This window comes from Cnephaeus nilssonii (assembly GCF_951640355.1).
Source record: "Cnephaeus nilssonii genome assembly, chromosome: 4".
NCBI lineage: Eukaryota > Metazoa > Chordata > Mammalia > Chiroptera > Vespertilionidae > Cnephaeus > Cnephaeus nilssonii.
In genome coordinates, this window is record NC_137075.1 from 13,249,429 (window position 1) to 13,277,288 (window position 27,860).

General features: G+C 37.6%; 1 protein-coding gene across 5 annotated transcripts in view; it reads right to left on the reverse strand.

Moving 5' to 3' along the window:
* The window catches only part of MTPAP (mitochondrial poly(A) polymerase), a 65,793-nt gene that overhangs the window by 34,730 nt on the left and 3,203 nt on the right, over positions 1-27,860 (reverse strand). For 4 of the 5 annotated variants that reach the window (XR_013813371.1, XR_013813372.1, XR_013813373.1 and 1 more), the window contains exons 2-9: positions 27,069-27,241; positions 26,308-26,538; positions 24,379-24,603; positions 15,069-15,280; positions 12,817-13,043; positions 6,046-6,138; positions 5,881-5,954; positions 3,108-3,741 (exon numbers count right to left, since the gene is read on the reverse strand). Coding sequence is in view for 1 of the 5 variants with exons in the window: in XM_079767872.1 (XP_079623998.1) it covers positions 3,382-3,741; positions 5,881-5,954; positions 6,046-6,138; positions 12,817-13,043; positions 15,069-15,280; positions 24,379-24,603; positions 26,308-26,538; positions 27,069-27,241 (1,595 nt within the window). In the remaining 4 variants the exon portion in view is untranslated. Of the gene's footprint in view, positions 1-3,006; positions 3,742-5,880; positions 5,955-6,045; positions 6,139-12,816; positions 13,044-15,068; positions 15,281-24,378; positions 24,604-26,307; positions 26,539-27,068; positions 27,242-27,860 lie in introns of those variants that run through there. The other variant, XM_079767872.1, reaches the window with a different exon arrangement.

Here is a 27,860-nt window from a genome sequence, read left to right on the forward strand (position 1 = left end):
ATCATCAATTCATAAATATACGTAGGCAGAACTATTACTCTAATACTATGCCTTTTTATTCAATAATAAAAATCAGTTTTCCAGCAATTCAAACCTTTCATATCTTAGTAGTGCTTCTTGATTTATGGTATCTGCTACATGTAGTAAGCATGGGTATATGTTTACTGAATAAATGACTCCACTGCACCAGTATTTTGGAATTAAATATCATATTAGAGAAGTCTGAAAATGTTACGTCAGTGGAGTAGCCCTGGCCGATGTGGCTCAGTTGGCTGGGCGTCATCCTATGCACTGAAAGGAAGCTGGTTTGATTCCCAGGCATGTATGGGCTTGATCCCTGGTAGGGGGCATGTCGGTGAACAATCCCATACTTTGATTCTCTTTTTCTCCCCTTCCTCCCTAAAACAAACAAACAAACAAATACATAAAATAATCCCACTTCTAGGAATATAGCCCAAGAAATCAGAAACACCAATCAGAAAGGATATATGCACCTCTATGTTCATAGCAGCACAATTTACAATAGCTAAGATCTGGAAACAGCCCTAGTGTCCATCAGTAGATGAGTGGATAAAAAAGTCATGGTACATTTACACCATGGAATACTATGCAACAGTAAAAAAGAAGAATCTCTTACCCTTTGAGATAGCATGGAGGGACCTGGAGAGTATGCTAAGTGAAATAAGTCAGTCAGAGAAAGATAACTATCACATGATCTCACTCATATGTGGACTCTAACAAAATAAACTGATGAACAGAATGGCTCCAGAGACATGGAAGCATGGAACAGAATGCAGAATCTTGGAGGGAAGGTGGGAGAGGGTGGGTGGGTGGGAGGTAATCAACCAAAGACCTTGTATGCATATATATGCATAAACCATGGACACAAACAATAGAGTGGTGAAGGCCTGGAGCAGGGGTGGGGATGGGCTGGAGGGAGTCAATGGGGAAAAGAGGGGGACATATGTAACACTTTTAACAATAAAGATTTAAAAATATAAAAAATAAAAACAGGAGACCCACAAAAAATACATTTGGAATGTGACACAATGAACTTAGGAGAAAACATTAAATTTGGTTGTAGTCCATATTCACTTAATTAGAATTAAAACTTGATATTAAAAGAACATTAAAATCTTAAAATTTATCATAATTAAATTTGATTTTGAAAAGTAAAGTAGACTTATTGTATCAAAATTGTCTATAAATTACAAAAAAGAAAATGCTAACACATATGCACACTTTACGTACTTATTAGAGGCCTGGTGCATGAAAATGCATGCACTGGAGTGGGGGGGGGTCCCTCAGCCTGGCCTACCCCCTCACAGTCTGGGAGCCTTCAGGGGCGGGAGGTGACCCAGCAATCAGGGGAAGGCGACGCCCCATCACACCTCTGCTGTTGCCACTGCCAGCAGCGCAAGCCTTGGCCAGCCTTGGTTACCTGAGCCTAAGGCGGCCCTGGGCTGGGAAGCTGCCATCCGAGGCTTGCCTGCGCCTCGGGCTGGCCCTGGGAGGCTGGGGGGCTGAGGGGACTGGGCGACTCGGGAGGCAGGTGCACGGAGCTGAGAGGACTGGGCACCGCCATCTTTGAGGGCACGGCAGTCAATTAGCATATTTCCTCCTTATTGGCTGTGGGCGCTGCCATCTTTGTGACGGCACGAGGGTCAATTAGCATATTCCTTTATTAGATAGGTTCTGATCATGTTCGACATAATACCAATCCAGAAGAGACAATGTCCAAATAATGAACAAAAAAATCATCTCATTTAGAAACTCTTATTAAATATTTATGCTTTTAAAACTTTTTAATTCTTAATACAGATTTCTAGCCCAACAAAATAAACCTATTAATTAAAGAACAAATGAAAAATGGCTTTTAAAGACACCATTTCTATAAAAAAAAATACTAATACTTATTTGTTTTTTTAGTTGTTGGCTATGCACAGAACTTATTTGCTTTATAACAATTCTGTTAGAGTTTCCCAAAATATCCCAAGCAGAGCTCATTATAGTTTCTGACTGAAAATTTACATGGGAAACTAATTTGAAAACTACTACACACTCTAAATCTGAATTTTGAATAGGCAAGAATAGTCACATACCAGAACACAAAAAAGAAATGGCTAAAGAACCCAGTACTACGTGCCAGACTCTTGATGTAATACTCTATGTAACTCATTCAATCTTCACAAGCTGTAAGGAAGGCACCATTAACATCACCATCCTATATAATAAAACACTAATATGCAAACTGACCGAACGGCAGAACAACCAGTCGCTATGACGTGCAATGACCACCAGGGGCAGATGCTCAATGCAGGAGCTGCCCCTTGGTGGTCAGTGCACTCCCACAGGGGGAGTGCCGCTCAGCCAGAAGCCGGGCTCACGGCTGACAAGCGCAGCAGCGGTGTCGGGAGCCTCTTCTGCCTCCGCAGCAGCACTAAGGACCTTGAGGGGAATGTCCACCTACTGACTTAGGCCCACTCCCTGCAAGAGGGCACAGGCTGGGCTGAGGGACCACCCCTTCCCCCCCAATGCATGAATGACGTGCATCAGGCCTCTAGTTTACAGATGAAACAACTGGGGGCCCAGAGAGACTGAGTAATTTACCAGGAAGCCAGTCTAGCTCAAGTCCGTGTTTTCAAACACTACACTTTTTGCTTCTTAAAATGGAAGTTACTCCCCAGGAAATGTAATAGAATTATATTTTAATACACATCTATTTCCTTAAGGAAGACAGAGTTCTCAAAAGAGAACTGAAGAAATACTACAAATATTACATATTAATAGAAACAGGGTTTTCTTTTTTAAAAAATAGGAAAAGTAACTAAATAATATTTAAAATACAATGTACTGATATGGCATAGAATACCCTGAACGTAGTGTAGTGACTTAAGTGTCTATATCCATCTTTTAAAAACATGAACATTTTTCAAAATCATTACCAACCTGTTTTAATTTATATGAGCACTATGCTTGAAGAATACAAAAATATATACTAACGAGTACTACTAAAATTTGAAGCTTTATTTTACTCATTGAATGTATCTGTACATATCAGGGACTGACATGGATATAAACAATGGTGTGATTCTAAAACTAATTACCATTCGCTCTGTACAGTTCATCTATTAAAGTACATTCCAATCTTCTTTCACCTGCTCCTCCTTGTGGCTGCTGTTTTAATGAACGGCCACTGGGTAGCAGCCTGAAAATGTCCCAGAACTTCAGACCAGGGAAAGGGCCCAGCAAGAAGATGGAAGATCAAGAAGAGACATCACATGAAAGTTGAGTTCTGTGAAAATTCCACACCAGTTCTCCCAGGCAGTCCAAAGATCATTTTATAGAATAAAACCAGTTCATGAAGCAAAGCAGTACCCATTATGCCTGTGTACTAACTGTTCTTTTCCCATTGGTGTTTGTGGAATTTTCTGGACTGCTTTTTATGGATTCCAACAAGTTTTTAACTCTCTCACTTGCAGGCTTCTTCCTTTTCTTCTTGTCACGAGACATACTCTTTGCTACGGAAGGTAGCAGCAAGGCTGCCAGCCCCCATGGCTGATTACTTGATGGGGAAGGGTGATCTTTATCTTCCTGATGTAAAATCCAGGCACTTTCTCTGGCCAGATCTACAAATTTTTGCAGCTGGCTTTGACTTACATTTTTACTGATGTTGAGAGAAGTTTCAAAAGGATTCTGAATGTGCAATGGAGAAGGTTCAGGTTTGTTCTGTTCTCTTCCCTATAGATTATTACAAGGAAGAAAAAAATATATACATTCATGAAGGGCTCAGATATAAGAACAGTTTGTTTTAATAAAAATGTCAAAAAAGGTAAGCCCTGGCCGGTGTGGCTCACTTGATTAAGAGCGTTGACCCATACACCAAAAGATTGCAGGTTTGATTCCCAGTGTTGTGGGTTCCATTCCCAGTCAGGGGTCATGGGAGGCAATCCTGATTGATGTTTCTCTCTGTGTGTCTCTGTTCCCCCCCCTCTCTCTTTTTTTTTTTTTTAAATATATTTTTACTGATTTCAGAGAGGAGAGGAGAGGAGAGGAGAGGAGAGGGAGAGAGAGATAGAAACATCAATGATGAGAATCATTGATCGGCTGCCTCCTGCACGACCCCTACTGGGGATCAAGCCTGCAACCCAGGCATGTGCCCTTGACTGGAATCAAACCTGAGACCCTTCAGTCCACAGGCTGAGGCTCTATCCACTGAGCCAAACCAGCTAGGGCCTCCGTTCCTCTCTTAAAATCAATAATAAAAATAAAAAACATGTAAAATACCAGAATTAAGTTTACAGAGTCAACAATTTCTTTCCTAAGAGGATTAGGTATACAAGTGTGTTATGCATTTGTGTATTTGTGTGTGTGTGTGTGTGTGTGTGTGTGTGTGTGTGTGTGTATCTCTAAATTATTTCTTTTCCATTGTAGTTTTATGAGTATTCTTGAGAGGAAAATTAATTTGGTTGATGAGCTATGGATGACGCTGCTCAGGTGACAATATCTGAACTAAGTCAATCAATAATAAGTATTTTTAAAATAGCAAATCTTTTACTTAACAGGACAGATCTGGGAAGGAAAAAGAATGAAAAAGAAAAATGGCAGAATATAAGGTAAAGATACATTTATGTTTGAAAGACTTGTTAAAAACATATCTATTATACTGAGAATAGAACATACAAAATTAGAAACCTTAAATAAAATATAGTAATTCATGTTTCCTATATATAAAGTCAGAAAGGAAGAAAAAGAACAAAAGATTATTCACTATTCATTTCAAAACATTTTGTTTCCTATTTCATCATTCCTAAAGATCCAACAAAATAAGGCTCTGCCAGGTATGACATCTCATAGAAAGAGGAAAAAAAAAACTGACGCTCTGACTCATATGAGCAGCAGTGATCCATTAGCTGATATTATCTTCTTTTCTTTCAAATGATATCACACATTACTTAAAAATTACAAAACAAATGGTCAAGAGTCTCCAATATGAGCGAGCACCTGTTTATTCCCTAACTTTTCTCATGTCACTGTTCAACAGGGCTCCTGCCTGTCCATCATCTCTGAGCCCTAGGGGTAAGAGCACAAAAAGGATAAAGAATTTCATCTGTTCAGTAACCTTTTTCTAATCTGAAATCTAATTACAAATCAGATTGCATTCCTCTTCCCCACACTTTTTAAAAACAAAATCTCCATCAGCAGGACAAAAGTTAGGGAAGAATGAACAAAGTTGAGTTGAAGAAACAGCAAATAAAAGATATCTGAGTATGTGTTTTATGAAACCACTCTAACAAGGGTTGTAACCAATGTCCAAATGATAAACACAATAAACCCAAACAGAGAACTATCTCAAGTTCCTCCACCATTTTATAAACAAATTTTGCCTAGGCGACTACTCTAATTTTCTTTTTCAGAAAAATGTCTATCATTCCAACTATTCGGATGAACCAAAATCATAAATTCACTTGCCAAAATAAATTAAATCCTAAAGGCTCAAATTGAGGGAATCACTAAAATCTACCTTTGAGATCAGATATCCAATTTGTTCTCTAGGAACACAAATCCAGTTTTAAAAGAACTGTATATAAAATTATGCTTTCCAGAAAACTTTTCAGAATTATATTCAACATTTTGAAAGATACAGTATTAGATATTGAAAGAGCTGGCTACTGCTCTTCCAAAAAAAAACTATATGACTGATCTTAGTCAAGTTATGTAGCTCCTCTAGGCACCAATTTCCTTATTAATATTTATTACTATAGAGTTGAAATGTAATATAACATTTGTTAGAATGCTTTGAAAACTAAACTAACTAATTGAATATTAGTATAGTAGGAGACCAGATACCTAATCACCAAATATTAAAATATTATTTACCTGTCGAATATTTATGGAATTTTTATTGAAAGCAAAATTTCCAAAAAATTCAAAAAATTCCTTCAGTAGTATTTCTGCAAGAAAAGAAAATAAGAGGAAAGTCTGTTTCAATCCAAAATAGAATACACACACACAAAAAAAGATAAAGAAAAAGAAAACACTTACCTAATGTTTCTGTGTTTTTTGAAGGTTTAATTCTATTCAAGTCACAAATAAATGTACAGTTGTGGCCTTCTATTATACATTTATCTTCTGCATCTTACATAAACAAAAACAAAAAATGTTTCACATTATATTTCAAAGATATTTTCTACTTCAGAAAATAAATCTGTAATTAAATAAATAAAAGTTATAGATGAATGTTTCCTATTATTACTCAGTGTTATATGCATTTATGGTTAATGGGATTTAAAAGATTTAGACTTATACTAGAGTGAAAAGAACATTACATTTACTTTAGCCTACTAGAATTGCCTATCAACAACCAAGAATTCTTAATCTGATAATCAGTTTTCTAGTTATAAAGGAAAATGTAGATAGTGCCCATCTTTCACCAACTCAAATTTTGTCACTATCTTTGATCAATAATATTTCATTTTTATCTCCATTTCAATTCTTATCTCCTTTCTATGCATTGTTTTCAACAATACATCCACGACACAACTGTTACTCTAAGAGTTTTGAAAATCAAACAAGTAATTTCTACAATGCAATACTTTAAAGAGATTGTAATTCAATATAACAAATTTAACAGCACACTGTATGTAAACATTCCCCTTTTCTAACAGTATATATACCTTTAGAGGTAATCATTTCTCTAATCCTACCTAATAATAGGCAAATATGCAAATTGACCGCACCTTCGCTATGCCCAAGCCACGCGCACCAACCAAGTCACACCCACCAACCAATCAGGGCGAGTATGCAAATTACCCCAACCAAGATGGTGGCTAATTTGCATATCAAGACAGCGTAGAAAGAAGCCAAGAACTGCAGAAGGGAGCAAAGCTGCAGAGAAGCAAGCAAGCCGGGGGGGGGGGGAGGAGTAGGGAGGAGCAGAGGCAGGGCCGGGGGAGAAGGAAGGAGAGCAGGTGGGCTGGTGGAGAAGGCAGGGTGGGGGAGAAGGGAGGAGCACAGGTGGGGCCGGGGGAGAAGGGAGGAGAGCAGGCGGGCTGGTGGAGAAGGCGGGGCGGGGGACAAGGGAGGAGAGCAGGCAGGGTGGGGTAGAGTGCAGCAGGAAACCCTATTGCAGGATTTTTCCTGCAACGGGAACGCTAGTCTCTATATATAAAACCCTAATATGCAAATAGACCGAATAATGAAACAACTGAAAAATTGGTTGCTATGACATGTGCTGACCACCAGGGGCGCACGTGGAACATGGCAGGCATCAGCAGCAGGCGGCAGAGTGTGGAACATGGCGGGCATCAGCCACAGCGGGATGGTGGAGCAGGTGAGCGGGGCACCAGACCAAGGTGGGGTGCTGGTCACAGTCATCGGGGCGAGCCTCTGGTAGTTACTGAAAATACTTTGCTTCTGCGCACTGCGGTCCTGCCCGGCACTCGCAACCGCTGCCAGCGCTGGCCCCGCTTGCACCCACAGCCTGTGCCGAAGCTGCTGCTTCCACCAGCTGCTGGCACCGGCCCCAATCGCTCTGTGCCGTCAGCGGGTGCCAGCGGGGGCGAGCAGGGCAAGCACTGTCTGAGCATGGGAGCGGCAGTGGGGGGAGCGGGGCTGCCGGCAGACAGGGGACCAGGGGCCCGGTGGGAAGGGCCAGGCGGGGGCACAGAGGATGGGCCGATACCCACCCCTGTGCCCACCACAGCCTCGCGGCCCACAGTTCCTTTCAAGGTACACGAATTCATGCACTGGGCCCCTAGTTATTAATAAATATACAACTACCAAAAAACTCCTCACTGTTCTAATCTACCTTCCTTCCAGTGTACAGTATTATAGGAAAACTCCCAATTTTCAAAAATGGAATCAACGTCCACCTAACCTGAAAGCATTTCTTAACTCCAAGGTTGGTGCTCCACCCTGTTGTCCCTGTAGCACTTATCTGACTGTATGCTGATTGTATATATACTGTCTACTCCCGTACATCAGTCTGGGACTACAAAGGCCACTGTCCTGTCCATGATTGCCTCTCCATCCAGTCTAATCCACAAAAGTGTCTAACATATAGCAGGCACAGAACCAATAAACTGAATGATCACTGATGTTTGATTTTGAATGCTTATCTATAATTGTCAGAGAAATTAGAAAAAGGGACAAGATAAATCAACAGAAATGGTAAAGTCCTATGTGCTCCTCCCACCACGCCATGTTCTAATAGCACTAATCCTCTCTGGGAGGCAGCCTATATACTAGTTAAAAGCACAGGCTAAAGATGGTGAAATAAACATAAGAATCTACCTTCTTCCTCCTAAAACATCACTAAAATGAGGGTAAAATGATATAAAATCTTAAAGATAGAGAACAGAAGAGACAAGAGCAATAAAAAAATTTTAAGTTGAAGGACAGATGGAAAAGTAGTAATGACTTAGGAGATCTGAAAACACTGAATCTTCAACCAGCAGTAAAGAAAGCCAAGAAGAAAACCAAATATACACAAGGCAGAGCCCCTGAGAGCTGGATTGGAGGACCAGTTTTGACTGGAAGTTTGATGGTTAAAGAAGTTCTGAAGTCTTCCCCAGATCTCTTTTTCCCAAACAAAAATTTCAGTATGCTAATAGCCAGGCCTGTTATTCCAAAAAAAAAAAAAAAAAAAAAAAGGTTAAGAGTCATTTCTGGGGAATATGAATAGCTTAGAAGAAATGACCCAGAGATAGTGACAATGTAAAGATCCCCAGCATGAAACAGTCCAGCCAAACTGCCCTACAATGAACATTAATCACAGTCAACAAACCCCACCTAAGCTCAAAGATTCAAATTAACTTTCTGGTTTCTAACTCCAACATGAGCAGAAATTCAAAGATTATCAGACATCTGAGGAAGGACTCTTAACATGAGACTACACAAAATAAAATGAAAAGCTATTTAGAAAAAAGAGGTTAGGCAAAGCAGAATAGAGTATTTGCTTCTTCTAACTAATTTGAGAAAAGATTTATTTGGACAACTAGTAGCAAGTTGGAGACTCAATTACTGTTAAGTACATAAAAACTAAGCAAACAAAAAACAAACTAACAAGAAAATAAGTAGTATTAAGAACTATTAACTCCAAAAAAATATAAACTGTTGGGCAGGAAAGGAAATTAATTTTAGTTTACTCCATGGATCAGATATGAATAATGTTTACAAAGTCATAATAGTGTAAAGTGCATACCAAAATTATGCTATAGCTACACTCAAAATATTGGGGGGGGGGGGGGGGGGCGCAACAGGAGGAAAGAGAATTCCTCTTCTTATATAAAAGGAAGTCATAGATGGTACCTAAACCTAAAAGTCAAGAATTTTATTTTAGCAATATCTATGATTTAAAACATCAAACAGATCAGCTTTTTGAGTTAAAAGTGATTGCCCACAGGGAGAGGCAAAAGAAGCAGGAGGAGGAAGAGGCTGAGAGGCTGAGTGATTGTGATAAAGTTTGCAGAACATTTTTACTCTTTATCTATGTACATGTGTAACTTTGATAGAACTGAACTTTAAAAGCCATAGTTGTTTTCATCAGACAACATTAAGAGAGTGGAAAGGGAACCATGGTGTATATATATATATTTGAGATATATAGATATACTTATACATATAGAATATGTGACAAAGGACACATGCAAAATATATAAAGAATTCCTACAAATAGAAAGTGACAGATAATCCAATAAAAAATAAGGCAAAAGACTTACAGAAACCTCACAAAAGATACACAAATGTCTAATAAATATATAAAAAAGGTGTTCAATTTCATTAGTCATTGGGGAAAAGAAAATCAAAGCACACCATGAACCACTACAAATGCATTAAAAATAGCTAACATAAGAAAAAAATAATACCAGATATTGCAAAGATATACAGCAATTAGAACTTGTATATAATACATGTAGGAATTTATACTTTAGAAAACTGTTTGGCAATGTCTCTAAAGCTGAATATACCCAAATTCTAAGTTTTAGAAATTCCACTACTATAAACAGGAGGAACACTTTGTAACATAAACGGTATGATTGTCTAATTAATATGCTGTAAACCTGAAACTAATACAAAATAATATTGAATGTAAACTGTAATTGAAAAAATAAAAATAAAGTTCTGATTTTAAAAAGAAGGAAAAAGAAGAAATTCTACTCTTAGTATATATTTGACAGAAATAAGAATCCTGTTCACCAAAAGAAATGTGCTAGAATTGTCACACTAACACTACCTATAATAGTCCCAAACTTCAAATTACTCAAATGCCCAACAAAAATAAAATTTAAAAAAATTTTTGTATATTCACATAACAGAATACTACATAAGCAATGGAAACGAATACACTAACAATATGAATGAATCTCCTAAAAATAATGTTGAGAGGGAAAACATCATATACGAACTAACATTCTATTCTATGCCTTTTACATGAGAATAACAGATCAAATTATTCTATGCTATGAAAAGAGAAGGATGGAACACACAAGAAAATTAGAGACATATGGGGGAAAGTAATGGAGATTTAAGAAAACAGAAATTTCAGAGTAACCAAAAGATAAAAGATGCCATCATGCTCATGACAAACAGTTTTTAACTTTAAATGTTCACCCACACATTTAAAATCTCTTTACTGAACTTCTACGATGGACCCAATACTATGTCAGGAACAAAGATGCAGAGATGAGTCAGACAGCCTGCCCTAGAAAAGCCTGGCCAAGGCCAGCTGATAAAAGAACTACAATAATCTAACTGTTGTTATAATACAGGTGTGCACAGGGTGCTTAGAAGACACCAGAGCACTGCCTTCTGTGAGGAAGGAAGGAAAGTCTGAACAAATGATACCTTGGACTGGGTTTCCCTTCTCGCTTCCCTGGCTGAATCCTGAAGAGGTTCTCCACATAAAAAGAGGAGGTAGGAAGAACACCATTGCAGGCAAAGGGACAGAGATGTGAAAAAGAACAAATATCTGAGGACCAGCAAGGTGTTTAGAGAGCTGAAGCTCCTGATTTGCACACCAGAATGAATGCAGGAGAAGAGCAGAAAAAAGAAGCTAACAAAGGGCCCTAAATAAAACACTATAAACTTTGGACTTTAACTTACTTTAGGTTCTAAACAGTGGTTAACAAAATTCCAGAAGTGCTGGAAGGTATTCTAGACATTCATGCTGCCCTCTATTAAAAACAAACAAGCAAGCAAGCAAAATATAGTTTTTTCCTTTTAAAAAAATACAAATAGCCTCTATCTGAATATCAAATATAAAAGTTATTTTATAGAAAATTCAACATATTACTAGAATTTCAAAAACTAAATATCTTTGCATTTATTGGCAATGTGCTATGTACAGAGAAGCAACTGCAGAAAACAGCCTGAAAATTTCTCTTACCATGCTTAAAAATGTGAAAAACTTTAAACAACCAATTTGGTATTTTGAAGTTAAAAACTAAACAATTCCAAAACTAGTTTCATCTGTTTTGATACAATAAGTTGTTAATAAATTCAAATTTATTTTTGAATAGATTTGGAATAAAAACTCAACATGTCATTTTAAATTTGTCCATAAATCATATTCTTTTCTCAAGATAATTAGCAGAACTTTAGATCTCTGTACTAGAGTGAGTTCCTGAGAACACTGTCCATATACCCACTGCACCAAAAATAACACAAAACACATAGTAAGTAACCAATATTTAGTGAATGAATAACACCAAACAATGAGATGAGCATAGACATGGACGTTGCCCTTTATTTCAATCTCAAAAGTGAGAAAAATGGCCACTACTCTACCTGAAAACTTCCTACTTTCCATTAACCTATCACACTGAGCTCTTTTTAGAGCTCAATTTCAAGCTATACTTACAGTGTTCACTCGAAAGAAAAGATTATTTATAATTTGAATATATGAGGAAAAATGGCATAGAAAAGAGAATTTACAGACTCAGGTAAAAATAAATAGTGTGAAAAAGAGCTAAGATAAAATGTTATGAGAGTAATCACAGTATTGGCAGGAATATGGAACACATTAAGAGGAATGGTGGGAGAAGAGGTTGGAGAATTGAGTTGTGGCTAAACAAGTAAAAGTCTTAAAACAACAAGCTAAGTAAACTGAGGTTTATTCTATAAGGAATAAAATCCCTTTTAAAGTTACTTTAAACTGGGAAGATTTAGAGATGTACTTTAAAAAAACTGTCAGGCAGCAATATACAGGATGGGTAAACCACAGAGTGTATGTACATTTTGAGTGTATCTCTAAATTAGCTTCCTTTTGGAATTGAGGATTTTAATACTTTATATCTCCTCAAGCAGTCTATCAAAGTTTCAATTTTTAAATATAAATTAAATAGTATAATAATTTTAAAATTTATCTAAGATTGCTTATAAACTTTAAAAAATTTAGGATCTTAAAACATCATGAAACAATTAGAAATCTAGAAATAGCTTCAGATTTAGAAAGCCATCTATGAATCTGTAATCCACTCAAATGGCTTATCTGGGATATGCTTTTTTTTCTAAGTTTGGTCAAACTAAGGAGAGGCTCCAACTGTCTCATGATAGTTGTAAACAACCTTGTCAACTGACGCAAAAACAAAACAACATAATTCTCAAAAAATTCTAAAGGCCTCAGTTTTGCAAGTCATCTGCTCTCATGACCTCTCATGGGCATAAAAAAATAAAAACCATTTAGAAAAAGTTTAGATTCACAAAGCTTTAAAAATATATAAGAAAAATTACATGACTAATAAACACACATGACATGGTAATTATATACACTCAAAACGTTAGAAAGAAAATAGAGACTGCTTCTAGTCTTACCTGCTAGGGTTTTTAAGTAGTCTAGTGTTGGAAGAATAGGGGGTGATCTCCTCTGGAGAAAAAAGATGACCATCATTGTAAGGGAGAAATTTGTAATCCAAGCACCGGGAATACTGCTTGTTAATGAATGTGCTCGAGCCCAACAACGGATACTAAACACCATGGCTCTCACTCGTGAGTCCAGGGCACCGTATATATAAAGGAGTTCAGAACTTTTCAAGGCAATCCTTCCAAAGAAAAAAATGAAAAGAATTTTCAACCTTCGAAATTATGATTCCCAAAGTAGAATAAAACACACACCTAGAAACATATCTAAATACATCTTCCTATATATGAATGTATTCAGAACAATGAGACCAGATAATCAAAAAAGTATGGTGTATTTGCAATATAAAACTTAATGTAGATAGCTGAATATAAAATATATTCATTATCATTAAAACATTCTTCTAGCCGAAACCGGTTTGGCTCAGTGGATAGAGCGTCGGCCTGCGGACTCAAGGGTCCCAGGTTCGATTCCGGTCAAGGGCATGTACCTTGGTTGTGGGCACATCCCCAGTGGGGGGTGTGCAGGAGGCAGCTGATCGATGTTTCTCTCTCATCGATGTTTCTAACTCTCTATCCCTCTCTCTTTCTCTCTGTAAAAAATCAATAAAGTATATTTAAAAAAAAAAAAACATTCTTCTAAATGTTGGCAATTACAATATACTTCTAAAACTTAGAATTTTTAAATCAAAGTTCCTAAACATGACTTGAAACACACTATATAAGGGCTATTTAATAACTGTCAATAAAGGCAAGTAAGGGGCTTTGCACATCAGTTTCACATGGTTATCTAGTTCTTCGGTAGACAAATTAGCCTAAAAACAGAAGTAAACCTTCTACTTATTTTATCAAGTATAAATGTCTTAAAATTCAGCCAAAATTACTTATCTACTACTTATAAAAACCAAAACCCACAAGTATAAAGTGTCTATTAAGAAATCAAACTTCAGAGCCTATTTTCCATAAGTTTCCTAGTCATAATGTTATAATGCAAAGATTATTAATCAGAAATATTTTTAAATATTTAAGCTCCTCCTATCAAAACATGTCTAGTAATTTCTCAAAGAACAGACATAGGGCACTAAATCATTTAACAGTATCAACTTCAAAATGTCTATGAAAGTACCACAATGCCATTTACTTCCTGAGTTGAAAGAGAATACAAGAAATTGCAAATTAGAAATTCACAGTGATTAAATGTTTTACTACATAGTGTGGTGTTCCTACAAACATCACATGGATTCAAATATTTTTCTGTCAAAAATCATTTTTGTAAAAGCTCCCTGTGTTTTTATGCAACTAGTGATAATAAATGTTATCTTTATTTTAGGATAAAAGGTGTTTCATCTATGTAAATGAAGCTAAAAAATAAATATCAAATAGTGTGATATCTGATATAAAGAAATAATGCAAAAATTAAAAACCTGAAGCATATTAAAACAAATTTTTCAAAACCTGTCCCAACAAGACAATGAAAATAACACTATTACAGACAAATATAAATGCCATTTTGTTCTATTTTACGTACTAGAAAGAAAATATACTGTTAGAAAATGCAGTACCTATATATTTTTATTTATTTTTACTCCATGGGCTACTTGAGAAAAATTCAGAAATACTCAGCACTGTCTTATTGGTGAACACTTGAGTTTAATTAAATGAGAATACTAGAGTTAAAAAATAAACTCAATTAAAAAAGTTTTCCTTAATGAGAACAAAACAGACTAAAAAAAGTAATGAGTATGAAAATTGCTAAAGAAAAACTACAAGTCTAAAGCCACTAAGACTACTTTCTGAGCCAAGCAAATACCATATTTGTTTAGGACACAAAGTTGATTATATCTATAGATAATTCAGAGGTCAAACTCAAGTTGCTACTCTATTTTCTAAGTATATTGAGAAGACTATATACTATAGGTACGTTCATGTTGTCATCAAGCTGCATAAGTAAGAACAATGAAATACAATTCTTCCAGAAGATGATGTTAGGTATAACATTTTAACACAATATCTTAACATTTTATTTTTGAATGCCAAAAAACTAATATGTATAGCATAAGAGAAAGTATTTCCTACTTTTCAATCCAAGTGCTCAAATCTTTAAAAGATTATTAAAGCATCCAAAGCCACTAGAATGTTGTTTAAGAAAAACTATATTAATTCCTTATAATATTTACATTTAAGATGATAAACTCAAGAGATCATACCTATTGTTAGTAGTCAAATCACACTGAAATCCAGAGGCCTGGTGTGAGAATCTCACCAGCGGACACCGAGCATTTAATATTTTTTGTACACCCACACAACCAGGGCCAAAGTTGTCAAGGCATTCTCCTATCACAGAGAGGATCTTCTGAGTTGCAATTCTTTCTGAAGGAACATTTTTCACTTGAAATTCCATCAGAAAATTTCCTGAGGTCTGAATAATAAAAACATTTGTTAACAGGAGCTTTTTATAAAAAGGAATTTCTTACATAAACTTTTTTAAAAGAATGCTCTAAATCATTCCTGGCAAAAATAAACAAACAAAACAAGAACAAAACAAAAACAAAAAAAACACAGCCAAAAGCAGACTTGACAGTATATGTACAAGATCAGTAGATCAACACAAGAAAAAGACAGTATAAACAGACTTAATTATATATAGAAATTTAATACTTACTAACATAAACTGCAAGTTACTGGGGGAAAATTACTATTCAACAAATGAGTCAAGTGACCATTAAAAGAAAAACCCAACTATTTAAATCCCTACTTTGGTCCAAAAACCAAAGTAAACTCAAGGTGAATCAAAAATTTAAATGGAAAAAGTTTAAAAGTTTTATCAATAAAGTACAATTAAGTGAATATTTTTACAATCTCAAGTAGTGAAGGATTCTCTAACCATTACACAAAATTACAGAGCACACAAAAGAAAAAATATGATTATATAAAAATTTAAATCATCTTAAGGCAAAGCATATATTCATTACTAGATAAAAAACGAAATAAGACAAATGTCACATAAAGGTCTACTTTTCCTAATTTAGAAAGGGTTTGTACATATGAAAGGGAGGAAAACACACCCAATTCTAAAAATGGGCAAAAAGACTTGAATAAGAAATTAACAGAACAAACAAAACTGGCTAAGAAACATAGTACAAGATGTTCTTGTTTTCTAGAAACTAAAGAAACTTTTCATTTATCAGTCTGGCAAAGACAAAAAGGCTGACAGGATCAGTACTGGTAGTTGTAAGGAAGCATGTATAGTATATACTGACAGGGGAAGGGTAAACTGGGACATACTTTTAGACAACTTCAATATCTATTGAAATTTTAAATATATACTTTGATAGCCATTACAATTCAAGGACATTATCTCAAAGAAAAACTTGCATAAATGAATCAATTTACAAAGCTGTTCACACACTGCAGCATTATTTGTGAGGCTCCCTACCCTCAACCATCCTTTCTTCTAGAACTCATTCCTAAAAGGATCCAGGCTCCAACAACATTTATCACGGAAATGTACCCCTTACTACCAGCTGAGTGGACCAGCACTATAGAATGTACCATTCATTCATCCAGAAATCTCTACTAGAAACTGGAGCTGAGGCTCTGAAGCAATCATGTGGCTGAAATATGTCTCAGAAGTTTGAGGGCAGGTGCATTCTATACCACAAAAATGAAAATGTAAAGAAAGTCAATGAGGGAAGAGGGAGAGCAGAGTGAAGGGGAGAAAGAGAGAGAAATAAAGGAAATTTGTGGGGAGAGAGAGAACACTTCATGAATTCTTGATAGTTTACACTTCCTAGTTCTAGTCCTTTCCTAAGACTCATCCACATTGCTGGCCCTGGGTTCTATGATGCTTCCTCTACTACCTCCCCGCCCCCCCTCTGTTTAAGCTAGTTTGGACTGTTTTCTGCTATGTATAATCAAAGAATATTATGCTCTGGCCAGTAGCTCAGTAGTTGAGCATCGACCTATGAACCAGGAGATCATGTTTGATTCCCAGTCAGGACACATACCCAGGTTGCAGGCTTGATCGCCAGTGTGGGGTGTGCAGGAGACAGCCAGTCAATGGTTCTCTCTCTCTCTCTCTCTCTCTCGTGGGGTGTGCAGGAGACAGCCAGTCAATGGTGTTCTCTCTCTCTCTCTCTCTCTCTCTCTCGCTCTCGCTCTCGCTCTCGCTCTCTCTCTCTCTCTCTCTCCCCCCTTTCCCTCTGTCCCTCTCCCTCCCCCTCTCCCTTCCTCTCTGAAATCAATAAATATATATTAAAAAAAAATATTACCTAGTATACCAGTAGTTGGCAATCAAGGTGGAAAAAAAGATACCACCTAGTTGCCTAAAAGAATAAAGGACTGCTTAAAAGTATGATACATTGATTCCAGGAAATATTTTGCAGTCATTGAAAATGATGCAGTAGATAGAACTGCCAGAACCCTATTAACTGGGGGAGGGAAATCAAGTTAGATTAAGTTATAATACGTATATAAAGATTAACTTTGTGTTAAAAAAAGAAAAGCATTTTTAGCCTCACTTGGTTGGACATCTTGCCTTGCACTGAGAGGCTGCTAGTGTGATTCCCTGTCAGGACACATGCAGGGTTGCAGGCTCAATTCCCAGTAGGGGGCGTGTAACCTATGGATGTTAAGCTCTCCTTTCCTCTCTTTCTAAATATCAATAAACAATTATTATTTTTTGTTTTAAAAAGCCATTTCTACATGAAAAAAAAAAGTTTAGAACAAAATAAACTAGTCATAGTAGTTATCTCTGGAGGTGGTGGGACCATCAGAGATATTTACATTATACATTTTTGTAACTATTACTTTATGATCAGAAAGAAAGGATTTAAAAACATACAAATGTGACATGTATACAAACAATCCCCACAAATCAATGTTATATTTTCTCTATTGAATTTTGCCACCTAGATAGATTTCTATTTACTAGTAAACCTTTGTATTAATTAAAAAATGGATTTCCTTTGAAAACATTAAAATTTCAAAAATCTAGTTTAGTTCCTTTACTATAACATCTTTGTAACTTTTGTTTCCCTAATCCATTCTGTTTTTAAATACAAACACACAAATTTATTTGGAAGGAGAAACCCAAACAAGAACCAGTAAATAAAATATGGAGCTCCTTAATGAAAACAAAAGTAAGCAGGTTTGACTTCTCCCAAAAAGACATATAAATGGCCAGCAGATATGTGAAAAGATGCTCAACTTCACTACCTACTAGGGAAATGAAAATAAAAACTACAATGAGATACCACCTCTCACACCTGTTAGAATAGCTATCATCAAAAGGACAAGTAATAACAAGTGTTGGAGAGATTGTGGAGAAGAAAGATTTCTATTTACTAGCAAACTTACATTCCTCAGGTGGGAATGTAAACTGGTACAGCCAATATGGAAACAGTATGGAGGTTCTTCAAAAAGTTAATAGAGTTACCATTTGACCTAACAACCCCTCTTCTGGGTATCTAACCAAAAACATTTATTCATAAAGATATATGCATCTGCAGGTTCACTGCGGCATTATTCATGGTGACCAACACATGGAAACAACTGAAGTACCCTTCAATAGATGATTGGAGAAAGAAGTGGTACATACATACAATGGAATATTACTCAGCAATAAGAAAAGATGAACTACTGCCATTTGTGACAACATGGGTGGATCCTGAGAATATGATGCTAAGCGAAATAAGTCTAGGAGGAAAATGTCAAGAACCATATGATTTCACTCACCTGTGGGATATAAAACTGAAAGTAATAAATGAACAAACAAGACTAACAAAAACTCATAGACACAGAAAACAGTGGTGGTTACCAGAGGGAAAGAGTGGCGTGGGGGAGTAGTAAATGGTAAAGGGGGTCAAATATATGGTGATGGAAGAGATCTGATTTTGGATGGTAAATGCACAATGCAATACACAGATGATGTATTAAAGAATTGTAAACTTGAAACATAATTTTACTGACCAATGTCACCCCAATAATTTTAATTTAAAAAGATTAAGCAGGTCTGGAATAAAAAGACATATTTGGGATCAAACCATCTAAGGATGACAAAAGAAAGTAGTAGGGAGAGTAGTATCAGACTAAATGGTAGAGGAGAAATGCTGGACTCAGCTGCATTGATGCAAAGAGAGCATTGATCAGTTGACTCCCATATGTGTCTTCACCTCCAGGATCAAACCCAAAACTTTGCTAGGTATGTGTTCTGACCAGGAATTGAACTCATGACACTCCAACTGACTGAGCCACCCAGCCAGGGCAATAAATATTTCTTATTAATTTTGTTATTCCTCATAGCACTACTTAATTTCAAATAAAATCTTAAAATATTATTGCATGTTCTTCCTAATCTCACTAGTATTATGCCACTATTTAACAAAGATAAAACAGAGGTTAAAGACCTTGACCATAGCAATCTATACTAATAAAAGGGTAATATGCTAATTAAACCAGACATCCTTCCTGACAAAGCCATGGTGGCAGGGGCCGAGGCAGAAGCAGTTAGGGGGGATCAGGCTGGCAGGAGAGAGCAGTTGGGGGCAATCAGGCTGGCAGGGGAGGGTAGGTGGGGGCGATCAGGCCAGCAGGGGAGCAGTTAGGAGCCAGCAGTCCCAGATTACGAGAGGGATTGGGCCTAAACCAGCAGTCAGACATCCCCCGAGGGGTCCCAGATTGGAGAGGGTGCAGGCCGGGCTGAGACTTCCCCTCCCCGTGCACGAATTTCCTGCACCAGGCCTCTAGTAATTTAGATAATAAAAAATAGGACTTAGCTACCAATGTTTACCTCTATTACTTAAACCCACTAGGATATAGAAACTGATTAGAAAAAGAAAAACTGAAAGAGAAAAGGCAAGTTTTAACTTAGGATTTTGTGCTAAAATAATCTTTGTGAAAAGTTAGGTGACACATTTCACATGTAAGCATCTTTCACACATTAAAAATTTTATGAAAATTTACAACTTTAGTTAGTAAATAAATAAACTAATCATCTGTTTAGTGCCTGTGCTACACGGGACAGTCCACATAGTCCTCTAAGACAATCAAGAGTCTAACATACTCTTCCTAACTGCCCTCAACTCAGACACACACAAAGTACTAAAAAGTAAAAAGCAGAGTTCACAACTGCATAAAGTAGTCAAAAAAGATGTGTTATGAATTAAAAAGTGCTTTTTTTATTATAATTCATTTCATGTTTATATTAGTAAAGCAATTATGTTAAATATTCCCAAGTACACATTCTTAACAACACTGCAAAGGTAAACCTACATACAAAATAATGCCAAACTGAGGCACTATCTTTTTGTTTTTTCATTTTTGTATCTTTATTTTTTTTAATTTTATTTTTTAAGGTATTACAAATAGTAGTACATATGTCTCTTTTCTTTTTTTTCCCCACTGTCCTCCCCCCGGCCTCCCCTATCCCCTGGCACTTGCCCTCGTCCCCCTGCCCCCAGTGCCTTGAGTCTGTTGGTTGTGAGGCACTATCTTTTAATATATTTTCTAAGTACTAGCTGTATTTCAGAAATCTAACACATGGAAAGTCAATGAGGGAAGAGGGAGAGCAGAGTGAAGGGGAGAAATTCTGCTATGTATAACCCAACTACAAGGTTCCAACTCCTTTCTCTGCTTCCAACAAAACCCTTTTATTATATAGGATAGCCTAACACAAATGAAATGTCTATGCCAGAAATCCTACCTAATAAAAGACAAATATGCAAATTGACCATACCTCCGACACACCCACAAGCCATGCCCACCATCAAATCAGAGCGAATATGCAAATTGACCCAACCAAGATGGCTACAGCCACAGAGAGCAAGGTTTCCTAGGTAATAGAGGAAGCCAAGCTTTCCGCCTGCCCTTGCCAGGCCTAAGCCTCCACTCAAGCTACAAAGTTTCAATTATAGAAGGTAAACAAATTCAAACAGAAATGGCGGCAGAATGGAGCTTGAGAGAGCAGGCCAGGGTTGCCCCTGGCAACAGGGGAAGCAAAGCTTTCCGCACACCCTGGCCATGCCCACCCGCTTAAGGCAACAAAGTTTCAATTATAACCCCAACAGAAATGGCTGCCGGCCACGGAGGGAGCCCCAGGCTTGGCTCCGCTCCAGGCTACAAAGTTTCAATTGTAGAAGGAAAATAAATTCCAGATACCAGGGCCTCCACTTGGGTTGCCAGGGGTCATGGCCGGCCTGCAAACCACCACAGGCCCCTCGCTCAGGCCGCCCCACGCCCCAAGGGAACTCCACCCTGATCAGGGACACCCTTCAGGGCAAACCAGCTGGCCCCCACTCCTGCACCAGGCCTCTATCCTTTCTAATAAAAGAGTAATATGCAGATTGATCATCACTGCAACACACAATATAGCTGCCCCCATGTGGTCAAAGATCCTGCCCCATGTGGACACAAGATGGCCATCACAAGATGGCCAGCAGGGGAAGGCAGTTGGGAGGCACCAGGCCTGCAAGGGAGGGCAGTTGAGAGGGACCAGGCCTGCAAGGGAGGTGATCAACCCTGCAGGAGAGAGCAGTTATGGGTGACCAGGCCGGCAGAGGAGGGAAGTTGGGGGCAAACAGGCTGGCAGCGGAGTGGTTAGGGGGTGATCAGGCTGGCAGGCAGAAGCGGATAGGGGCAATCAGGAAGGCAGGCAGGCAAGCAGTTGGGAGCCAACAGTCCTGGATTGTGAGAGGGATCCCAGACTGGAGAGGGTACAGGCTGGGCTGAGGGACAACCCCCCTCTGTGCACCAATTTCATGCACCGGGCCTCTAGTTTAATATAATTTCAAATACATGTTAGTAAAAGACAACCATTCATTTCCAAGTGTTTCCTATTCTTTCAATTCAGTAAGTATATACTGAGCATATTAAGTATGCCAGATACTATGTGGGATAAAAAAATGAACAGACATGGATCCTGTCCTATATCAAGGTTATGATATAGTAAGACATTTGTCAACCACTAACTAAACATAACATGGGATTTACAGACAGAAACACAAGCAAGATACTACAACAAAGAAGACTGGAGAAAAAAAAATCAAGGATGTTTAGTTGGTAGTGTCAGAACTAGGCCTTGAAAGCAGTAAGAAATGACAGTCAGGGAATGGAGGAAAAGAGCAATCTTCTCTGAAAGAGTGTTTGGTTACAACTCATATTCTAGAAGTCTGAAAATGATAATTAAGTTATTTAAGTAGAAAACTAGGTGTGAAAATATGTCATGATAAATGATTAGTAAAATTAAGAGGTAGATCATTTCAATACTATGCTAAAGAGATGAACCATTCTAGGTTTGTGGGAAGACCCAACCTGTATTTTAAGACATCTAGTACAGACTGAAGGTTGGAATACCAAGGGATGACACAAGAAATGAAGTAGAGAGCAGGATGCTGTGACAATAATCTGAGTGAGAGTTTCTAAGGGACTACATGACTATAGTTCTGAGGATCTAAATGAAGGAGTGAACACAAAAAGTAAACTTAGAAGCAGAATTAAGAAAGATGGCCTGGCCCTAGCTGGTTTGGGTCAGTGGATAGAGCGTTGGACTGAGGACCAAAGGATCCCAGGCTCAATTCCGGTCAAGGACATGTACTTTGGTTGCAGGTTCAATCCCTGGCCCAGTAGGGGCGTGTGTGGGAGGCAACCAATCGATGTGTCTCTCACATCAATGTCTCTCTCTCCTTTCCCTCCCCCACTCTCTTTCCCTTCCACTCTCTAAAAATCAATGGAAAGCCCTAGCAGGTTTGGCTCAGTTAATAGAGCATTGGCCTGTGGACTGAAAGGCTCCAGGTTCGATTCCGGCCAAGGGCACATGCCTGGGTGTGGGCCCAAACCCCAGTAGGGGGCATGCAGGAGGCCGCCAAATTTTTATCTTATCTTCTTTTATATCTGAGGCAAATAGCAAGTGGCCATCTAAACAAACAAAATGTAAGAAAAAAGCACTTAGCGATAAAGCACATAATGTACATATATAAAAGTCTAATATGCAAATTGTCCCCTCGAGAGTTCGACTGACTGGGAGTTCGACTGACTGGGAGTTCGATTGCTCTCTATGACGTAGGCTGACCACCTGGGGGCAGCTGGAAGGCCCCAATCAGCCCTGATCGCCGGCCAGGCCTAGGGACCCTACCTGTGCACGAATTTTGTACACCAGGCCTCTAGTTTAATAATAAATAAACCCAATAAGAAGATATAACAAATCATATACCTATATGTATCTAACATAGCCATTGAATAAAACAAAAATCAAAGGAATTCTAAGGAGAAGTTAACAAAGCCAAACATCACGACATTTAAAAAATATTTTAGCCCAGCTGGTGTGACTCAGTGATTGAGCATCGACCTATGGACTGAGAGGTCACCAGGTTCGATTCCCAGTCAGGGCACATGCCCAGGTTGTGGGCTTGATCCCCAGTGGGGGCATGCAGGAGGCAGCCAATCAATGATTCTCTCTCATCATTGATGTTTCTCTCTCTCCTCCCTTCCTCTCTGATATCAATAAAAATTTAAATAAATAAATAAATAAATATTTCAAGCCTGGCCAGCATGGCTCAGTGGTTAAATGAGGATTAAAGGACCAGCAGTATAAGTTGATTCCCAGTCAGGGCATATGTCCAGGTTGCAGGCTTGATCCCCAGTGTGGGGTGTGCAGGAGACAGTGATCAATGATTCTCTCTCACCATTGATGTTTCTCTCGCTCTCTCTCTCCCTCTCTCTCCCCCTTCCTCTCTGAAATCAATAACAATATATTTTTTAAAAAATTAAAAAATACAATAACTAGATCACACAGATAAGAAACTAGTTAAGACACAGATAATTTGGCCCTAGCCAGTTTGGCTCAGTGGATAGAGCATCAGCCTGCAGACTGCACAAGGTCCTGGGTTCGATTCCAGTCAAGGGCACATGCCTAGTTTGTGGGCTCAATCCCCAGTGTGGGGCATGCAGGAGGCAGTCAATCAATGATTCTCTCTCATCATTGATGTTTCTATCTCTCTCTGAAATCAATAAAAATATATTTTAAAAAAAAATACAGATAATTTGAATACAATAAGTAATGTTAGCCTCTCCGAAAAATTTCTGAACTCTTGAACCATTTTATTACACATGTATAGAATATTCACCAAAAAATGATCACATATTAGACAAATACAAAGAAAGACTTTACAATTCCAAAGAATCAATATCAAATAGACCATATTCTTTTTTGTTTTGTTAATCCTCACCCAAGGATATTTTTTCCATTGATTTTTTTAGAGAGAGTGAAAGGAAGGCAGGAAGATGGAGGGGTAGGGAGGGGAAGAGAGAGGGAGAAAGAGGGAGGGAGAGAGAAGAAACACCAATTTGAGAGAGGCACATCAATTGGTTGCCTCCTGCACATGCCCCAACTGGGGCTGGGGATCGAACCCTCAACCCAGGTATGTACTCTTGACTTTAGAAATCAATAGTTATAGTTTATTTAAAAGATTTTCTTTACTTTTCTATTATATTAATTTTAGTGATTTAAAGATATTTAATTACCTTGTGAGCACTGAAATTTCCAATTTCATCTAGATCCAAAAACATATCCAAATCACATCCTAATTTCCCAAAACTGTTCACTGAAGAGCCAAAAGGTCTGACTGCACAGTCCGGAAAATATGCAGCTGCTATGTCTTCAATAAGAGAACAGGTGAGATAGCGGAGCTTTGTGTTCTCCTCTGTGAGCTGGAACTCCTTCAAGAGCGTGTTCAGCTGATCATCTATCTAGCTGGCCAAAACAAAAACAACAAAATATAGAAAATGTACAAGTCATATAAAGTAATTGTCATTTTACTTCCAGAGATTTAACCCTTTGCACTCGCTTGCTTTTTTCTCGATTCCTTTATTCTACTCGGGATTTAATGCTAACTGTGTCGAGTCACACTCGACATCCGAGTGCAAAAGGTTAATGGTTTTGGAGACCTACCTTAAAAATATGAAATCTTTTTTCTTCAACCTTAAAAGAGATTTTTTTAAATACCCATAAAAAAAGCACTGAGAAATAATGACACTAGCAAAATAAAAGTTAACTAGAATTAAAACTACTACTTTTCTTAGCAATGAGTACAAAATATTTTCTTAGGAAAATGAAAATAGTAAAATGCTCCAGAAGAGGAAGTCAAAAACAATAAAAAAGATAGACATTTTTTAAAAAGTTGGTGGGACAGAAGAACTAATGTTAAAAGCAACAAACAGCACAAATAAGCAATGCTTCAAGTAATAAAGGCCCAAGATCTATGTTCCCTAAAATAACAATCACATACACACACACACACACACACACACACACACACTAGTATATAGTGTGTGCATCTATACTAATAATAGAGGAATATGCAAATTGGCCAGGACGCCATCACGAAACAACCAATCAGGACGGGGCGGGGGCGGGGCCACGGCGGAGAGCTCTCAGCACACTTATGCCGGGGGTCAGAAGGGCACAAAGAGGAAGGGAGAGCAGATAGGCAGTTAGGGGGATTAGGCCAGGAGGGGAGAGCAGATAGGCAGTTAGGGGGACCAGGCTGGCAGGGGGGAGCAGTTAGGCAGTTAGGGGGATCAGGCCAGGAAGGGAGAGCAGTTAGGCAGTTAGGGGGACCAGGCCAGCAGGGGAGAGCAGTTAGGGGGATCAGGCCAGGAGGGGAGAGTAGTTAGGGGCATCAGGCAGGTGAGCGGTTAGGAGCCAGTGGTTCTGGATTGCGAGAGGGATCCCAGATTGGAGAGGGTGCAGGCTGGGCTGAGGGACCCCCCCATCCCTCGTGCATGAATTTCGTGCACCAGGCCTCTAAAACATATATATATTAGCATCAGTCATACATATATACACATATATGTGACTGATGCTAAAATGATTACATTTTGAAGGTGCACACTGGAATTAAATACTTAAAATACAAATCATAGCCTTAAATGCCCATATTTGAAAATAATATTAAGAATACACTGAACAAAGCATTAAACTCAAGAAAAAAATAAATAAAAGCAAAGGAAATATAAAAGGTTAGAAGTAAAATTTTTAAAATTAGAAAATCAAACCACACAATATAATTTTGATAAATAAAACCATGAACTGATTCTTTGAAGGGACTACTAAACTAGCTAAACCTCTGATAAATCTTAAGAAAAAACAAAACATAAACATTATTAGAGCAGAAACAAAAGAGAGAAAACCAGAAAAGATATATTTTAAAATTTGGAGAACAATGCCATGTACAAATTTGTCATTTTGTTGACAAGAGAAAGAAGGCCCAAAACTTTGGAAGAATATGGCTACTTCTGAGGAGTACAAATGGGGTATGGGGTCAGGGAGTGGGGAAGAATTACTTTCATTTTTCACTCAACATATTCTGTAGTTTGAATATTTAATAAGAACTTATATAAAATAATGCAAACATATTTTTTAAAGTTGGGTAAGTATATCTAGAAACTTACACTTTCAGCATCACAAAGTAATTCAAAGAGCTTCTTGCTTGAAGGAGGCGACTGATTACATGGTATACATGACTGTTCAGAAGTCTGGTCTGATGAATTCTTCAACTTTAAATTGAAGAAACGTGATCTGAATGGAATTGCAGCCTCTGTGCCCATGCTCGGAGTACGAGTTAAATTCTGCAGTGAAGCTACACTTTCCTTTTGACAGAATTCTACAACAGCATAAAGACCCTATATCAAAAACATAAAAATAGAACACATTTCAAAATGATGTGTTTATCACAGTAATATTTTAGTTCATAGTTTAAAGCAATTATTATAAGGTGAGAAAATATTAATTTTTAAAGTTTTTAAATGATACGCTTCTAACAGGAGCATTGGTTTTAATCATTATAAACAGATAAGAAAAGCAATATTATAAAGTGATAATATTCAAGAGAAGCTGAAAAGAATGCTAAAATACAAAATGAAAAGGCAAAACAAAGATCCCTCCCACTGGCCTTTATCCCTAAAACAATGGGATTATTTGAAGTATTCAAATAATGAAATCCTTCAATTATAAGCAATTACAGAATTGCTTATAATTCTGTAATCCTCCTATCAGGAGTTCTATTCTCATATTTCAAACATAAATCTCTTAGAGAAATTTAGATAAAGAAAAATGTAGAATAGCCAAAGAGAACTTAACTTTACCATATGCAAAGAGGCAAAAGAACTAGAAATAAAAATAATAATAAGTTTATTGTTTTTCAAATACTTACAAAGCTTTCAAAGAAGAAATGATTATTTATAGGTCCATGTTGGGATAAGTACTTGAGAAACTTTTTTTCACTGATTTTATTTGGGCAAAGTATTAAAATAGTCCGCTGTGCCTGTTCTCGTCTTTCTTTTTGCACCTCAGAGAATCTCTTCTTGGGAGTCCTGTCTTCAGAGCCTATGAGTGAGACAAAACCAATTCCAACACACATACACGTGTAAAATTTAAAGCATATTTTGATCAAATACATAAAAAATTTTCTATCTAAATAAAACCAACTTTATCCTAATCTCATCTTCTTCTCTTCTAAGGATGAGACTATACTACTTCAATTTTCATTGTACCATTTTCTTGTGACTATCATTAAAACTGCCCACTTTCCACCCTGGCCAGGTAGCTCAGTTGGTTAGAGCACTATGCCAATACAGCAAGGTTGTGGGTTCAATCCCTGGTCAGGACACATACAAGAATCAATCAATGACTAAATAAATAAGTGGAACAACAAATCAATGTTTCTCTCTCTCTGCCCTCACCTCTCTAAAAATCAATCAATAATTTTTTTTTAAATGTTTCAACTGTCCACTTCCTGTTTTTATTTTTTTGATCCTCACCTGAAGATATTTTCCCACTGATCTTTAGAGAGAGTGGAAGAGAGAGGGAAAGACAGAGAAATATTAATGTAAGAGAAACACACCCATTGGTTGAGCCTGACAGGGCCCGGGCTGGGGAGGAGCCTGCAACCCAAATGAGGTAAGGTACTGTCCTTAATGGGAATCGAACCCGGGACACTTTGGAC